Here is a 17,255-nt window from a genome sequence, read left to right on the forward strand (position 1 = left end):
GGTCTGAGCGGCTTAAAGTAAATGGTCCGTTTCTGTTTAAGGAAACTAATTTTTCCCTTCTTTCTTTTTGTCTTCTTCTTTTTCATCTTTTCCTCTCTTGCTACTTGTTTTGTTTCTACTACAGCTAGAACTATCTCACCAAACGTCTGTGTGACTATATACGCCACAGTATATCGAATACAGTTGAAACAAACAAAGCGTGTGTGTGTGTGTGTGTGTGTGTATATATATATATATATATATATATATATATATATATATATATATATATGCATGCCTTCCGCACTAAAGCAGCACAATGCGGAGGGCGTATACTGAATTTGACGAAAAAACCTACATTTTTCAGTAGCGACTTGATCCAACAAATTCCACACTTAACGGGTTAAGCATTGTAAAAACTAGGGATGGGTCGATATGAAATTTTGGCCGATACCGATAAAGTACCAATATAAAATTTACCGATACCGATAACCGATATGATATAAAATTAGAAATGGCCCTTGAAGAACCTGATAGGTTCACTGACCTCTTTAATAAATGTGTGTTTCAAGGTGACTGCAGTGCAAGATAAATTGCATATTTAGACATTTACTTTTTTAGAAAGTAGGGCATGGATATTATCCACAAAAATTACAACAAAATGGCAGAATTTTGCACTAAATTATGAGATAATAGTCGATATATCGGATCTGTAAAATAATTGGTAATTTTACCGATAAACCGATATGCCTATATTGGCCGATACCGATAGAGTACCGATTAATCGGCCCCATCCCTAGTAAAAACTAATAGTGTATAGTTCAGAATATTATAAATTTCTGTATTTCACTGGAACTACATATAGGGTATCATTCTCTTGAGACTGAATTACTTTTAAATATTGAGAATTTCACAAATGGGATAATCAAAAAAAATAATATTGCTGTTACCTAATCACAGAAAATTTTCAAGCAAAATTCTTCCAAATTAAACATTTTGCAGATCCTGCCTAGACTCCACGAAGAGTATCAGCCAGTATCACCGATCAAATTTCAACCAAAACTTTCTGATAATGGGTACATTGATTTTAGTAAAAATAAAAAATTCAAAACAACTAAACATCATGATAAGGAACATGTTAAAAGTCTGTCTGAGATGGAGTCAAAAGCTGAGACAGTTTTTTTAATGTGTTCCTTATCATGCTGTAAGAAGTTTTTAATTGTCATAGATACATTGGAAATGGTACCAGGTACTCTTCTTAGGTTACTAATAGTTTCACACAAAAGAACAGTACCTTGATTCCCTGTAGTAATAGGAATCATCAGGGGAAGAACTTCTTCTGCTCCTTTCCGACCTTTCGGATCTCTCAGATTTCTCTCTCCTCCTGGATTCTCTCCGATCTATTTCCGGATCCTTATCTCGTTCCATATCTCTCTCCCTTTCTCTCTCGTTTCTTTCAGCCTGTCAATATAGAAAAATTAACAATCACATATATTATAGCAGTTTAAAGATACATGGAACATTTCGACACATATATATGCAATGGTCACTTGAGTTGTAACATTATCTACTAGGGACAATATCGACTAATTAGTACATCAATTCATTATTTCTATTAAAGTAGGGATAGACCTACGAAGCATTGTAAATGTTTCTTGATTGACTGATTCAAATGAAAATGTTGGGTGTATCAGCACTTAGGCTATTTTGACCTCATCACACTGTACGGGGGTCCAGCCCCTTAGTGTTAACTAAAGTCAACACCTGTCTCGAAGGACTAAAATATTCTTACTTAATTAAAAACTGAGGCTGTAAATGGGCATTCAGCATATATGAGGCTCAGTCAATAAATAACAAGGCAGAGGATATTTCACAGTAAGGCATTTATCCCATTGTGACACGAGTCCCAAAATGGCATGCACGTAGAACTCCTTTGGCTGCTGTTGGAACCAATTGTGCACATACTCCTTGACGTCATCGTCCGATTGAAACCGTTGTCCCCGCAGTGCTTTTTTGAGCTCACTGAAGATGTGGTAGTCACACGGGTACAGATCTGGACTATAGGGGGGGGGGGGGCTCAGGACTTCCCACTTGAAATTTTTCAGACATTCCTTTGTTGCGTTGGCTGTGTGTGGTTTAGCGTTGTCATGCAATAGGACGACACCACAAGAAAGGTGACCGGGATGATTCGATTTGATTGCCTTATGAGCTTCGTTAATGTTTTACAATACCGCTGGGCACTGACCGTAGCTCCATGCTCCAGGAAGTTGATGAGCGGTCCCTCGCGATCGAAGAACGAAAGCTTGACCTTGCCGGTGACCCGCACTAGCGTGGAGGGTCTTCAACTTTTTTGGTGGAGGGGAATCTGACTGGACACTGCCGTTGCTCGGTTACCAGCCTTTGCGCATACCTTGCCAGACACGTAACGCCATCTAGCAGGAAAACGTGCACAAATCAGTTTCGTCACACCTCCATTTTGGGCCCATCGACCCATTTCTAACTACCATAGTTTTGGTGTAATATCCTCTGCCTTGTTATTTATTGACTGAGCCTCATATAACGACAAACACAGCACTACGGAAGAGTATACTGGCTGTAGGTCCAGACATCAGAGCTTCATTAGCCTGCAATATTGCAGTTTCCAGGGTGTGTTATGTGGAAGTGAGGGTGACATACCCAAAATGATCCTTGAAGTACATTAACTTCCTTACTCCATTAGAGGATGGCTGGTCCATACATGTACTAGCACAATTGACAGCAAGTAACAAATCGATATCTTGATTCTTTTCTTTTCTATCTTTTTTTGTTCATTTATACATAGAAGAAAGCATGACATAATTACAACCCAATACAAGTATTGGTATGCTTCTGTCCCTTTAATAAACAGCCAGTAGTTTAGGACATATTTATGTCATTTTGTTATTGTTTACATGATGAATAACACCATTAAGCCTTGATTCCATTATTATGAAAAAATATAAATATGCTGACCAAGGCAGTAAAAATGATGAAGTTTGTATTTTATACTGTTGTTAACATATTAAAAATTACATAAAATCAGGACACGCACCTTATTTTGTCCTCTGAATTTTCGCTTCAGGGATGGGAGGGAAAGACAGTAATGATGGTTAAAGCTGTTACAATTAAAGAGTATAACAACTTGACACCCTGAGGTCAGTCTGAAAATTCTGAGGACAAAACATTGAGAAAACGAAGTACACGGCAACTGGTGAAGAGTAATGAAATTTAATATTAGAAGATGGAAAATAAATCATTAAACATGTGAAGAATATACATATCTATGATCCAAAAAAACATAAAAATGAAGGTTGTTTCACATATTTAACAACATGTACAGTTTTTTTTAACTTCACTGCATGTGAAAGGAAGAAATATCCCACTGCAACAAATGATGGACCACAAAAATACACAACATAAATGTTGAAGAATGTTACTGCAGAAAAATGAACAGTGTATAAATGTCATTGATTCTCTTGTTAGGTTTATAACATTGTTTGAACCCTTATTTTAAGAACATGCATATATACACACTCACATTTACACTGCATAGCAGCAATACAACATGTGAATTGAAAAATATACACGTGACAACAATGATGTTACATGTTGATCCTTAAGCATAAAACAAAGTGTGCTAACATAATTTTCGAAAAATGTACTTACTTGTGGCAATGATGACTGCTAATAAGAATAAAATAATTGAGAAAAAAAAATTATAAGAACTAACGTAGAATACAGTTGAACTTGTCTTACTTGCAAATACGAGGCGTATTCGTAAAGTAAGTACAGTTTGCAAATATTGCCGCTGTAGTGATGCAGTCGCGACCGTGTGAGTTCTCGCTGACGTCCTTCATCAGTTAGTTAGCCACAGGCACACGTGGGAGCAGGTCATCCTTTCTCTTCGTAGTTTTCTGAAGGTTTGAAATGTTCAAGAAAATCAATCGGCCCGCCGACGGTGAATTCCGGTCTGTGATTTGTTTCCTCAAGGCAAGAATGGTTGAATTCTTGCCTAGAGGACAGACACCCAACTGTGTGACACATTAATCTGGCTGCGTCGTGCAATTCAAAACAAAAGACGCGGAATGCTTAGCGAAGGCATTGTGTTGTTTCACGACAATGCTCGTCCACATATGGCCCAACAAACTCAAAATTTCATCACGTCATTTGGCTGGGAATCATTTGTTCATCCGCAAACAGCCCTGACTTGGCACCAAGTGACTACCATCTCTTTCTTCATCTGAAGAAGTTTCTTGCTGGTCAGCGTTTCGACGAGGGTGATGACGTCGAAGCAGCAGTGCATGGATGGCTTTCGTCACAGGCGGGAACATTCTATGATGACGGGATACAAAAACTAGTGCCACGCTACAACAAATGCTTAAACAATGGTGGAAACTATGTAGAAAAGTAGTTTAAGGTCTCTAGAATGCAATGCGCAAATAAAAAAGGTACGAAACTATTTTACTTTATTTTTTACAACATTTCGGTACTTACTTTCTGAATATGCCTCATAATTATAGCTAATTAAATTAAACTAGTTGTGCAATAATAAACTCAAAGAGCTGATGACACACAACGTGTAATAAATTATTGAAGCGCTAATGAGGCTCAACCAGCATATATTGTTCTGTTTGTTGTATATTTGTGCAACAAACATTCAACATTTATTTTATGTATTCTAGCTTGAACCCACATGTTACAGGAACAAGTTGTTCTTGTTGCCAATCATAGGCAATATGTGAAGCACGCTTATGCTCCGTGAGGAAGATTTCACACACAAGTGACAAGGATCAAGTAATGAAGTAAAATTATTTACTACAGCATCTCTCATTTCCCAAAATATGAATAAAATTGTCGGGTTAAGCAGATATGGGCATTTTGCATCCTTCAATGTATATGGGGAAATATTCTCTTATCTAAAATCCTTACCTAAGAGTTAAAAGTTAAAAACGTTTGTTAAAACATCTCCCAACAGGGATGATCAACAGTTCAGAAGATTAAAAGTCTGCCTAAGGAAGTAAAATTATCACATTCAAAAGAATATGCCGATCAAATACATGCCACCAGGGAATAAACAAATCAACAGAAACTATTTACACCATAGCAGTGTGACAGGCTACTGCATTCAAATGGTAAAATCCTCAAGTGCATATGTTACTTCAGTGAGAAATCTCCCTTACTTAATTATTGTAAATACAGAGAAACTAGTACTAACTTTTTCCTCCAAACTGTTTTTTCGTAGTTCTATTCATTTCTGTGGACGCTACCACTAGTGAGTACTAGTCTCTATGTATTTATCTACTACCGCCTCCCTCATTTCCAAAATATGAATATGAAATTAATTTACACATACATATATAAAGGGATATATAGATGAATCTAGCTAGTCCATTAGGTCATTGACTGACAAGCAGGTTTTGTTAGGCTGTGGGGTTAGTGGACTGAGCACTATTGCTGCTATTATCTAGTTTTCTAGACTGTAACTCTCCAGTTGTCACCATAAGAAGCCAACGCTCAAAACCGGGTCCATCAGCAGAGATCAAACGCTGGGGCTACTTGCCTCGAGATGAGAGGATTAACCTTTACAGCAATCAGAAAAACAGATCTCGCAATACTGGGAATGCCTATTCCATGCAGTTGTCTGCAGATCATGAGCAACAGTTTGCCTGCTGTTGCTAGTAAACAAAGTAAAGTTGTTTTTATTAGAAAAGTCAATGGTAAGGATCAAATACCCACCTTTCTGAGAAGTTTCCTCCTGTAGTGCTCCACTTGCTGCTGAATGTTCCATCCAGACTTCAAGCTCCTTTGTCCAGATTCAAGTTCATCCTGGTACGTCATGACTTTGAGCTCAATTTCTCTCAACTTGGCACGCCTTTCTTCGTTCATCTCCCTGCAGACAATGTGAGCATAAATCATCAACATGTACTACAACTGAGGATATTCATGCCGAAGTGATTCACAATTTGATTTAGGTTATTATACTTTTCTTTCCTGCCATTGCTGGCAAATTGGGAAGATGAGATGGATGAAGGGAGAATCAAAAACATATGAAGATAGCTCACAAATCCCACAGAGGATTATACTGGCTGTAAGTCCAGATGCCAGAGCCTAGATAGTCTGCAAAATGAAGTCGATGGTGTACTATATGGAAGGGAGGTTGATATTTGGGTGTTTTCGGAAAGTGTTACCCCTTACACCCCTCACTCCAAAGTAAATCAAATATGAAACTAGGAGGCAATGCCAACCTTCATGGATATGGTTAAGAATAGGGCTGAGCTGTTACTTGGAAATTGGAGCAATTTAAAGTAGTTCAATATACAGTAAAACCTCGTTAATCTGGACTAATGTGGGGGGGATCAGTTGACCGGTTTAACGAAAGTCCGGATTAACTGTAATAACCTAAAAGAACAGTAGAAAGTGCATTAAAACTCCATTTATAGCAACAACACACGTTTATTATGGTCTATTTAAAGGGAATAGGCATAAATACATTATACAGTACAGAGCAAAGTCTGCGGGAAACAGAATGTCATCAGTGGTTGACTGCCTTTTCTTTGGGAAGTTCTCTTGTTGACTTCTAGCCACATTTAAAACCTTGCATTCTGCTTTTTTATTTCTTTTCTTTATTTTGCCTGTCTGGATTAAGCGAGTCCGGCTTGTTGGGGTACAGATTAACGAGGTTGTACTGTATTTATAAATTTTACAATATAATTGATAGTGAGCTATATCAATCTTCCAACAATGGTTACATTTTCTCACATTATACATTCCTGCGTGTCACAGTCACAATGGAACAAAAAAAAACAAAAAACAATTTTACATTTTTCTGCATTTTAAGGCCAGCCGCACACCAGATTCGACGAGTCATTTGTTGCAAACTGTCACAAGGAAGGTTTAACATTGGTCTCTTATGGGTGGCCACACACCAGATGAAACATTTGACTCAACCAACGTTGTGACATTTTGCAACAAAACACCAAAAGCTCATAATATTGGGTTATCAAATCGAGTGGCTTTCGACAAAACTATCTGCGCATGTGCAAATCCATTCACTTCAGCCACAGAAATCTAAATACAAACCGGAAATGGGAAGAAAGAAAAAATCCTATTTGAATAGCTGCTGAGATCACCACAATGCAAGGGGAGTAGCAGTATTATATAGATTCAATTAAAAGCATATAAATTGATACATTAATTATGCATACACGTTCATTCTGATGCATCATTATCTGCTTCCCAAATTATAAAAGACAAACATAGACCTATTGTGTACATGAACGAAATCTGCAATGAGATTTTAGCTCTCAAACAAAATGACTTGTCATGTTGTGTCGCTTTGTGACTTGTTGTGTCAGATCCATTGTGCAGCTGGCCTAAGTATTTTCACCTAGGTTCTGAAAAAAATTTAAAGTCTATGTTCCACTGCCTTCATGTTACCACTATCAAGATGAAAATGAGGAGCAGGACATGGACCTGAAAACAAGAGGACTATGTCATCATCTTGTAATCAAGGGGTTCTGGGTTTGATACCTGGTGGAGGGACATAGTGGTCTGGATCCCACTTAAAACTGTCGGTCTAGCCCCAATAAGCCTTTCTGTGCATAAAGTGGACTTAACTCGAACTCAAAACAAGAGGCACAAAAGCAACCCCTTCCCTCCAATTAAGTAAAGGAACTTAAAAAAATATATTTACCTGTTCTCATACCCTTCAGCTTCACCCTCTTGCGAATCTTCCTCAGCCATCATTGGCACTCCATCATAATCAACACCCTCGTCCTCTTCTATCATTGACTTCCCATCCCTATCCTGCTCTTCCAATTCTATTGGCTGCCCGTCCATATCCACTTCTTGCCTCTCACCCTCTCCTTCGCTCTCGTGGTCCAGCAGATCCCACTTGGATGTTGTCATCGCCTGCGCTTCTACCTGCTCCGGATCGACAGTTTCCCACCGAGAAGGAACAAATCCCGCTGGCATCTTACGGTTTAACCGATGAATGGCACTTAACATATTTTCATCTTTGAGGACGGCTTGTTCACTTACATCCTCATCTTCATCGTCCAATGGCTTGCCATCTAAGTCATCTTCCACTGAAAGGTTAACAAAGTAGTGTTACTCCGTGTTACCAACTTCTTGATAAGGTTAAGTGTTGTTTAAACTGTGATTTCATGCTTGGACCTTTTGTCCTATTGTTTATTGGCTGTAGATTTAGGTTCAATTTAGTTTTGGAGTTTTGAATATTATATTCATGATCATTTGCTATAGTCATGCAATGTTGTGGATCTGTTCCATTAAATGGTTAAAAAATGGACTACAAAATCTTGACAAAATTCTCTACAAGAAACAGTTCCATACTGGTTGGGGCCCACCAATTTTAGGATACTATGGTGTGGTAGAGAAAGTTTGCCTCTGGGTCAACATACAGTACTTACTCATGTATAATGTACACCTTTTTCCAAAATTTTTGCCCCCAAAAGCTGTGGTGCGTATTATGCACGGAATAATTCCCACAACCAGCATGATACCGTTCACAGTCATTCAATGATTTTGTGACACTTGCATTGATTTTTTATGTTATGTATCGTTGTAAAGCTTAAATTCTGTAGTTTCTTAATATGGCAAAATTATTACATTCATGACGGTGACACTAATGTGCAATGCGGTTGAAATAATCTCCTTATAAAATGAAGGATTAATTTGTATTCCCAATAAATTAATCAAAAATACAAAACTTTTGTACTTACGTCTAGCGAGTATCTATTATTTCAAACGACGTTTCAGGAACAACTGTACTTTTTCTCGGCTACCAGAAATGTGTCACAGCCTCGTCAAATTATCTCAAACGTCAGGGAAGATGGAAACTGTACAGTTTTGGTGAAGGCAGAATTTGGAAAACTTTTCTAAAACCTTTGCTACCCCCATATTCCCTAGTTTGTTTAAAAACATCACTAAAAACTTCTCTAATCTAAAAACCCTATATAGAATTAAAACATTAAAAAGACACCCGCCTCTTACACTTCCTCGTGCTGACTGTTGGTTTCTTCCTCGCCGTATGCAGGAGGTTGTGTGCTGTTTTTTCCTGACGTTTGAGATAATTTGACGAGGCTATGATGCATTTCTGGTAGACGATAAAAAGTACCTGAAGAAGGGAACAGTTGTTCACGAAACGTCGTTTGAAATAATAGATACTCGCTACATGTAAGTACTAAAGTTTTGTATTTTTGATTAATTTATTGAGAATACGAATTAATCTATATAAAAGTGAGTAAGTTATAAATTATGAATTCAAAATGAAGGAACGTTCTGATTTCTATGGCATTTTCGATGAAAGAAAAGAAAAATAATAATTAAAAAGTATTACTGGCCAAATAATATGACATATATGGAGTGTTGAAATGCCTTAATGGAAGACATCTTGTGCTGTTAGTTTGAGGGTCCTGAATGTGAATCCTATAAATATTACGTTAGTCATGAAAAAGTATATATTTTGAAGTTTCTGTAGAAAAAGTAAGAGGAAATGAGCAAAACCATGTATAAAAGTTTAAAGGTCATGTCCCACAATTTTTCACTTTGTAATGTAATGTTCTACGACACCAAGAAAAGCAGTGCTGTTCTGGTGAAATTCGAGCATGTACCTCCCTTCACATGGGATGCGTATCAGCGGTATTTGTTGTAAGAAATAATAGAAATTAACTTTTTGAGCACTGCAAATCCATAATGTAATTTTGATCTCGCTTTCTACATTACAGAATATATAACGTGGTCAAAGAGTGAAAGCTTTGGGATGCTGAACACAGGAGAGGGGGAGGTGGCATGGGTTGGTGACATTGTTTACACAAGAGGATATTCTCCTCTTAGTCCACATAGCAACAGGTGACTCATTGAATAGGAATGTCGTCATTCACTGTTGATTGGCATAGCAACAGCTTTATGACCTACAACTAAGAAAGTCATTTCTTGAACCTGCATTGTACTGTGCATTATATACAAGTTATAATTGTTTGTCATTTCTCTCTATCAAAAATCAGGGTGCACATTATACACGAGTAAATACGGTACTTTATTCTGAAACACGTCTGCTGGCTAAAAAACTAAACTTCATGATACAACAGTGCCAAGTGGGTTCTCCTTGGGTGACATGTTATCAGTGCAATGAATCCCATCACTGCGATTTTTGAGACAGGAGCCTGCTGGAGATAACTTTATTTTACTTTCTCAAAATTACTTCCTTTGAATCGAGTTTATCTTCCAGAGACACGGCATTTGCAGGTTATTCTAGATTTACTGTTATGCCAAAAATTATGCCAAAACCAGGACGGAAGAGTAAAACCATGGTAAAAAGGTGAAAAGAAGCACACACATTGAAGAGAGGTTGGCTATGTCTTGGATAAAACTACAGTATAATTCCAGGTTTGAAAGTTGAATTTTTCACTGTTATAATAACAATTGATTTGTACCAGCGGTGGCTCAAGGGGTAGAGCCGCCGTGCCATGGCACGACCCTCAGAAGAAATTCATACGTCGCCAAGTAAAGTTAAATGAATACATTGATAGTTTACAGACAAGGAGATTCGAATCTTGCAATCGGTCAAGCTGACGTGACGACCACCCCAACCTCCTCACTGCATCGCCAGCTGTTTCGTTCGTACCCTTGCGAGGCAACAGTCCGTGCCGCGGAAGAGCTGGCCTAATCATGGACCTAACCAAGTTGACACACATGCAGAGGGTTGAAGAAGTCTCAGTGGGGAACATTTCCACCATGAGCCTAGAACAAAGTGGCAGGGGGCGGGGTTAGCCCATAAGAAACCGTGCCAGACTTAGCCTGGCCTGCGAGGGAACTTTCGCAGTGTTGACACGACACAGTTGCCACCTTCAAAAAAAAAAAAAAAAATCGCTAAATACGACTGGTTTGTAAGACCCGTTGGGGAAGTAATTTCTGCATACTTTTGGAGAAACGAACCTAATATTTTTCCAAAGTTAAATGGACATTTTTGATAATAGATAGATACACCAAGAGGGCCATCCAGACTTTTTTAAAAATATCCTATGATGATGCGAGTTTCCTTTGGCATTTCGACAATTTCTTTTCATACCAAAGATATTTTTGACATCCAGTTAGAATACGTGTGCATGGGGGAGAAGAAGGTGATAGGATTTTTTTTTTTTCCTCTTGCGATTGTTATATTTTTAGGGAAGTTTCCTGTAGTGTATAAAGATAGGTTAGTGAGTGAAGATGAATCGGATTAGTACGTTATTACTTAAACACATGTTGTTTTCCCCGTTACCAAACCAGGACAAACATCTTGGCTAGTGGCGCAACCTAAAGGAGGGGGTGGGGGGGGGCATTGCGGAGTTTGTTTTTTTCTATCTATCACGTTGGCACTACTCATAATAGTTGCCGCCACTGATTTGTACTAACATTGTACACTATATATTTACACACAATTCCTTATACATCTTATTGAGTATGTGAATAATTAATGGACTCCTTCCCCATAGAGATGCCAAACCCAAACATAAGTTGAATTTCATGCCAACAAGGGCCAAAAGCTTCAGTGATGATCAGGACATAATTTTTATACCTTTCAATGCATTTGAACTATTTTAACCATTCATGATGGATGCGAAAAATGCAGTTTAAGGAATACTATACTTACGTGCAATGTCGTATTTCCGCATTGCACAATTTAATGGCTATTTCAGATTAATTTCGAAGACAGTAAGGGTACGGCATCTGGAGCGGAGATGGTAACGTGTCATTGCTTTGTTAGTTCCTGGGTGGCAATAGTTGCATTTTCTCCTGTTCGGCAGTGCTGGCATGTGCATCCTGGCTTGCGTTGTCTGCTGTGATTTCTGCTTTCAGGTGGCGCTGCCGTGTGGAGGTTGGGGGTAGCCACGCAAGGAATAGGAACAGGATGACCCAGCGGACAGCCTAGACCTCCAACCACCACCTGGCAGTGCCACCTGACAACAGAAAGCACAGCAGGATACATATGGCAACACTTCCAAATGGGGGAAAATGCAACTATCGCCACCTGGGAACTAACAAAGCAGTGACGTGGTACCATCTCCGCTCCAGACACCGTACCCTTAGTGAATGAAGACAAGAGTGCCTTCAAAATTAATCGGAAATAACCATTAAATTGTGCGCAACGTGGAAATACGACATTTCACATAGTAATATTTTAACCATGTTTAACCACAATTCCCTTCCTCCCATTCCTGAAGAAGGAATGAGGTAGATTCGATGATTTGGAAGATGAAACACTGTACATGGCATGTTTTTACCTGCTATTAATCAACATAAGACTAAATGATTGACGATTCTTTGCCCCCTTGGGGGTCTAAACAGACTCTTCTCTCTTTGACATAAATTAAGAGTTGCCTACAACAACAAAAAAATATGGTCATTTCATGTAAATGTTACATGTATTATGATCGCTAGTTCTAAACTTTGAAAAGCTATCACTCGCCTGCTTGAAATTTAGAATAACAGATTACGAATGAAACACAGAGGCAATAATATACCCTTCATTCAGGAAAGAGTAAATATTGATCTCTCTTTTCCAGTTTCTATCTAAAAAATATTATCTCCCAACACCACATCTTATGGCCATTTTTCACACCTGTGAAGACAATTATGCACAACTCCTGGAATCTAAGGTGACACTGGAAAAAGAGGAAGAAAATTCTATTCATCGTGTCTCCTTTTACACGGTTTTTGCTTATCCTCCATTCCTCACTTCACAACTTATAAAATTGGTTCAGAAAACCTACAGATGTGTGTGCTGTAGTTAATACATACTTGGAACTCCATCAATGTCCTCGTCAGCATCAATGTTTACCAGAGCCGATTTCAGCAAAGCTGCACCATCCAAAGGAACACCATCTAGGTCCTCATTGTCCAAAGGCACTCCGTCCAGTTCTTCCACAGCCACCGGTTCAGGTTCTTCCTCTGGCTTTTCCTCAACAGGCTGCAAAAGGATTTGAACACTTAGCACCATGTCATGCTACAGAAACCTCCAGCTGACTGCCCATGCGATGAACATCAGTTCAAGTGCTATGGGAACAGAGGGTCTTTATTGAATTTAGGTGTAGAAGGAAATATCATCTAGTGGGTGAAACTCTAAATTTGTCTTGTTTCAGGGATCGCAAAATACTACGGATGAGCTGATACCTCTTTGAACAGATACCCATACCAATTGCCCAGTGGCATCAACTCATATAGGCTTGTGGGGCCTGAGCCCACCCAATAATTTGTCATAGGGGTGGGCCGATATGAAATTTTGGCCGATACCGATAAAGTACCAATATAAAATTTACCGATACCGATAACCGATATTCTACCGATCCGAGACAAAATTAGAAATGGTCCTTGAAGAACTGAAAGGTTCATTGACCTCCTTAATAAATGTGTGTTTCAAGGTGATTGCAGTGCAAGAGAAGTTGCATATTTAAACATTTACTTTTTTAGAAAGAAGGGCATGGAGATTATCCATAAAAATTACAACAAAATGGCAGAATTTTGCACTAAATTATCAAATATTTATCGATATATTGGATCGGTAAAATAATTGGTAATTTACCCATAAACCGATATACCTATATCAGCCAATACCAATAAGAGTACCTATTAATCAGTCCCATCCCTAATTTGTCATGTTATCATTATTATTATTATTATACATTTGTTATCGTGATTTGTGGTGGAGTGCTTATTGAAATCAGTAAATATATATTTTTTTAATAAATTATGATGCATTGCTTGTGTGCATTAACAGCATTAACATCATGATACACTGCTTCATAAAACTTAAGTACCACCAAGGGATTATGAGAACAGTGGAGTATTAAGAGAAAATTGTAAATCCTGAGAATAACATTAGGATAAACTATCGATATGTCCTATGCACATCATCCTCCCAAGTTTATTTAAGCTTTGTCACGCTACACTGGTGTACGCAGAGAGGGATTGATCAGGTTTCAGCCCCATCCGAAATTGAGAAAAACAACATGGTTCATATACAGTATGCGGCAAAACAAACTTGTACCGAAAGTCACGGACAGAGTGCGTGCAGGTGCAAAGTGGTTTCAGCCAGCAGCGTTGCCTGCATGTCCAGTTGGGTGTGGACTAGCGTTGTGTGCAGTTCGCGCGAGGAGAATGGGACTCACAACAGAGGAGAAGGTGTTTATTGTCGAGCACTACTTCCGCTCATACGGTGTTGGGCATCAGAATGGACCGAGCGTGAAGGTTGAGAAAACTCTGTTCGTGTGGCTCCAAGCAACACAATAATCTTGTCCATCATCGAGAAGTTCCGTCGTACTGGATCAGTGTTGTGTCAACGGAAAGGGACGACTGGGCACCGAAGGACAGTAACCACAAACATGGACGTGTTCTGGATCAAGTGTACGGTAGCCAAAGCGTACCCTATGTTGAACGGCAATGAAACTTGGATTAAGTGACCGGTCTGTTCGGCGAATGTTTAAGGCCATTGGTGGGTTTGCATACCGCATTCAAGTGGGGCAGCACCTCAATGCAAGAGATGAGCGGGCCCGGTTACTGTACTGCTCCACAGTGTTAGCCATGGCATACGAAGATGCAGATTTCATGAGGAACATATGGTTTAGTGATGAAAGCCATGTGCACCTTGATGGGTACATCAACCGACAACAACTCATTTTCTTGGGTTTGAACAGCCAGATGTCATCATTCAGAAATGCAGTGGTGGGACATGGAATATTGGGCCTGTATTTCATGGAGGATGAACACGGGAATCCACAAACTGTGAACCAGGGAAGATACAGACACTTGATTATTGAGCCATTCTTGCGTGATTTGCGTGCCTTTTGCCGCGCAAGAAATCTGCTGTTACAACAACAATGGATGCAACAAGACGAAGCTACTGCACACACTGCGGGGGGCTCAATTGCCCTTCTGCGACAAGAGTTTGGGAATCACCTCATGTCCCGTGGAACAGACTTCCCCTATCCTTCCCACTCCCCTGATCTCACTGCTCCCGATGCCTACATATGGGGTATGCTGAAAGAGGACGTTTTCCGATCACATGATCCCCCGTCCACTATACCAGAGTTGCGAGAGAAGATTCGGTCATTGTTTGTCGTTGCAGCAACCCATGTTCACTACCATGTTCCTCAATCTACAGGCATGCTATGAGCAATGTGTGCGCCGTGGCGGGGGACATTTCGAACACATTATGTACAGACGTAAATCTCTCTAACTCTCATTGCATTTCATTTCACATCATTTTCTTGTCCCATTATGTTGTACAATAAACCATTGTCAATGATGTGTTTTCAGTACTGTTTGTTTTGCTGCATACTGTATTTGCAATTTCCGTGGAGCATTTGTATAGTAAATCTATTTCCTCTTCCCTTTTGTAAACGACCAAGGTGTCATCTGCATATCTGCCATGGAAATAGATCTACTCATGGAAATACTTAGCAACATTCACCCCAAGTTGAAATTTACAATAGAACGGGAAAACCAAGGCATCCTTAACGTCCTAGATCTAAGCATCAAAAGGAGGGACAACAAATTCACCACCACGGTCTATAGAAAACCAGGGGCAGGGAACCAGTATATCCACTCCCTTTCCAACCACAACATAAAGCCAATGTATGGCTTAACTTCTACAGAAGAGCTTTCTCGCACTGTTCAAGTGAAGATGATTTGAAGGAAGAAGTTACCATAGTGACGAACATAGCACTTCAAAATGGATACACAGTACAGCAAAGCAGAAATGCAAGTACGCCAACCTAACCTACTCCCCCCAGCCAGCCGTGATAAAGCTAAATGGATTGCCTTCCCTTACCACCAGACTACATTCAACCACCTAACCAAGACCTTGAAACAATATGACATAAAACTTGCACACAAACCAATGAACAAACTAGCCAGTGCCCTAAGCAAACACAAGAGATCATTCATTTCCCCACTAGACAACGCAGGTGTATATGATGCCCAGTATGAGTGCAACTCACACTACATTGGCAGATCCATTAGATCAGTCAACGAGCGTATACAACAGCACTTAGTGGATGCAAAAAAATCCCAACCCACTAACAGACTAGCAAGGCACCTCAAGTTCAACAAACACAGGATACAAAAAGTTTCAGTTAGGCACACATCACATACCCTAATCAACACCAAAATCAAAGAGATGCATGCAATTTTGCACTTTCCGCACGAGCAGAATATCGACAGCGGTCAGGCTTATCATGTTTGGCTCCCGCTATTACAACAGCTTAAACCCATCACGCGCAGCAGACGAAATGGCTACACCAGCACCCCTAGCGGTAGTCGAGGAAACAACAACAGGAACTGGAAGTTAACCTAACAGTAAAGCATCGAGTTCCCAAGTGCATGGTGGCAGAGGCCACCGAAATTAATAGAACATTTACAAGTAAGTTTCGTGGATATATATTTAGTAACTTGCTTACGCCTAATTTACCAACCACGTTGTTTATTCCCCTCAACATGAATTAACTCTAACTGGGATCTGGCCAGATCACACGAACACACTCATTCACACACAATTATGAAATAATAGTACACTTCATTAATTACTCATAATTATACACAAAAACATAAAAACAAATACTGTTTGTCAGCGCCTGTTTATTTATTGTGTCATCTGCTAGTCTTGGGGTAAGTCTTGGATCCAGATCTGCGCTACCGATGTTGAGCTCACGGGGCTCATGATGTTGAGCATGTGCATAATGGTATTCATTTTGTTCAATATTTGTGTAGATTAGAATGTGAGCTATATGCCTGGTGTTTACATTTCGGTTTATATGGTTATTGAATTTCATGTAGGCAAAGGCAGGTTTTTGGAATGGGTTTTCTTATCACCTGTCAGGTGCCAATACATTTTCTCCTTTATGGATATGATGATGTAATGTGCCTTGCATTCGCACTCTGCACACTGTTTTTCTATTTCTCTTAAGCTGCTGTTTCTTACAGTGCATAAGATTTTTATATTATCAGCCTACATAAAACGAAGTTCAAGGATATTACTTTCGCCACTGAAAACAGCATGTATATAAACAAGGGGGGTGATGCTGTTTCAACCAGAGGAGTCATCTGGAACAACATCAATTAATTTCTAGTGATCTCCACACTGGTCAGCTTTATCAGAATACTGGCAATTTAAATAGGGATGGACCAAAATTGATTACGATTTGGCACACACAGATGCACTATATAGAATTTTCAGCGAAAAATGCAGGCTAGACCAGGAC

General features: G+C 39.3%; 1 protein-coding gene across 3 annotated transcripts in view; it reads right to left on the reverse strand.

Moving 5' to 3' along the window:
- Nucleotides 1–17,255, reverse strand: part of LOC145982006 (U2 snRNP-associated SURP motif-containing protein) — an 89,613-nt gene that overhangs the window by 31,857 nt on the left and 40,501 nt on the right. For all 3 annotated transcript variants that reach the window (XM_083115545.1, XM_083115544.1, XM_083115546.1), the window contains 4 exons: nucleotides 12,799–12,967; nucleotides 7,691–8,084; nucleotides 5,734–5,887; nucleotides 1,274–1,440 (listed from right to left, as the gene is read on the reverse strand). In XM_083115545.1, coding sequence (XP_082971671.1) covers nucleotides 1,274–1,440; nucleotides 5,734–5,887; nucleotides 7,691–8,084; nucleotides 12,799–12,967 — 884 coding nt within the window. The remainder of the gene's footprint in view (nucleotides 1–1,273; nucleotides 1,441–5,733; nucleotides 5,888–7,690; nucleotides 8,085–12,798; nucleotides 12,968–17,255) is intronic.

The sequence above is a fragment of the Lepisma saccharinum genome, chromosome 30 (assembly GCF_977018435.1).
Source record: "Lepisma saccharinum chromosome 30, izLepSacc3.1, whole genome shotgun sequence".
NCBI lineage: Eukaryota > Metazoa > Arthropoda > Insecta > Zygentoma > Lepismatidae > Lepisma > Lepisma saccharinum.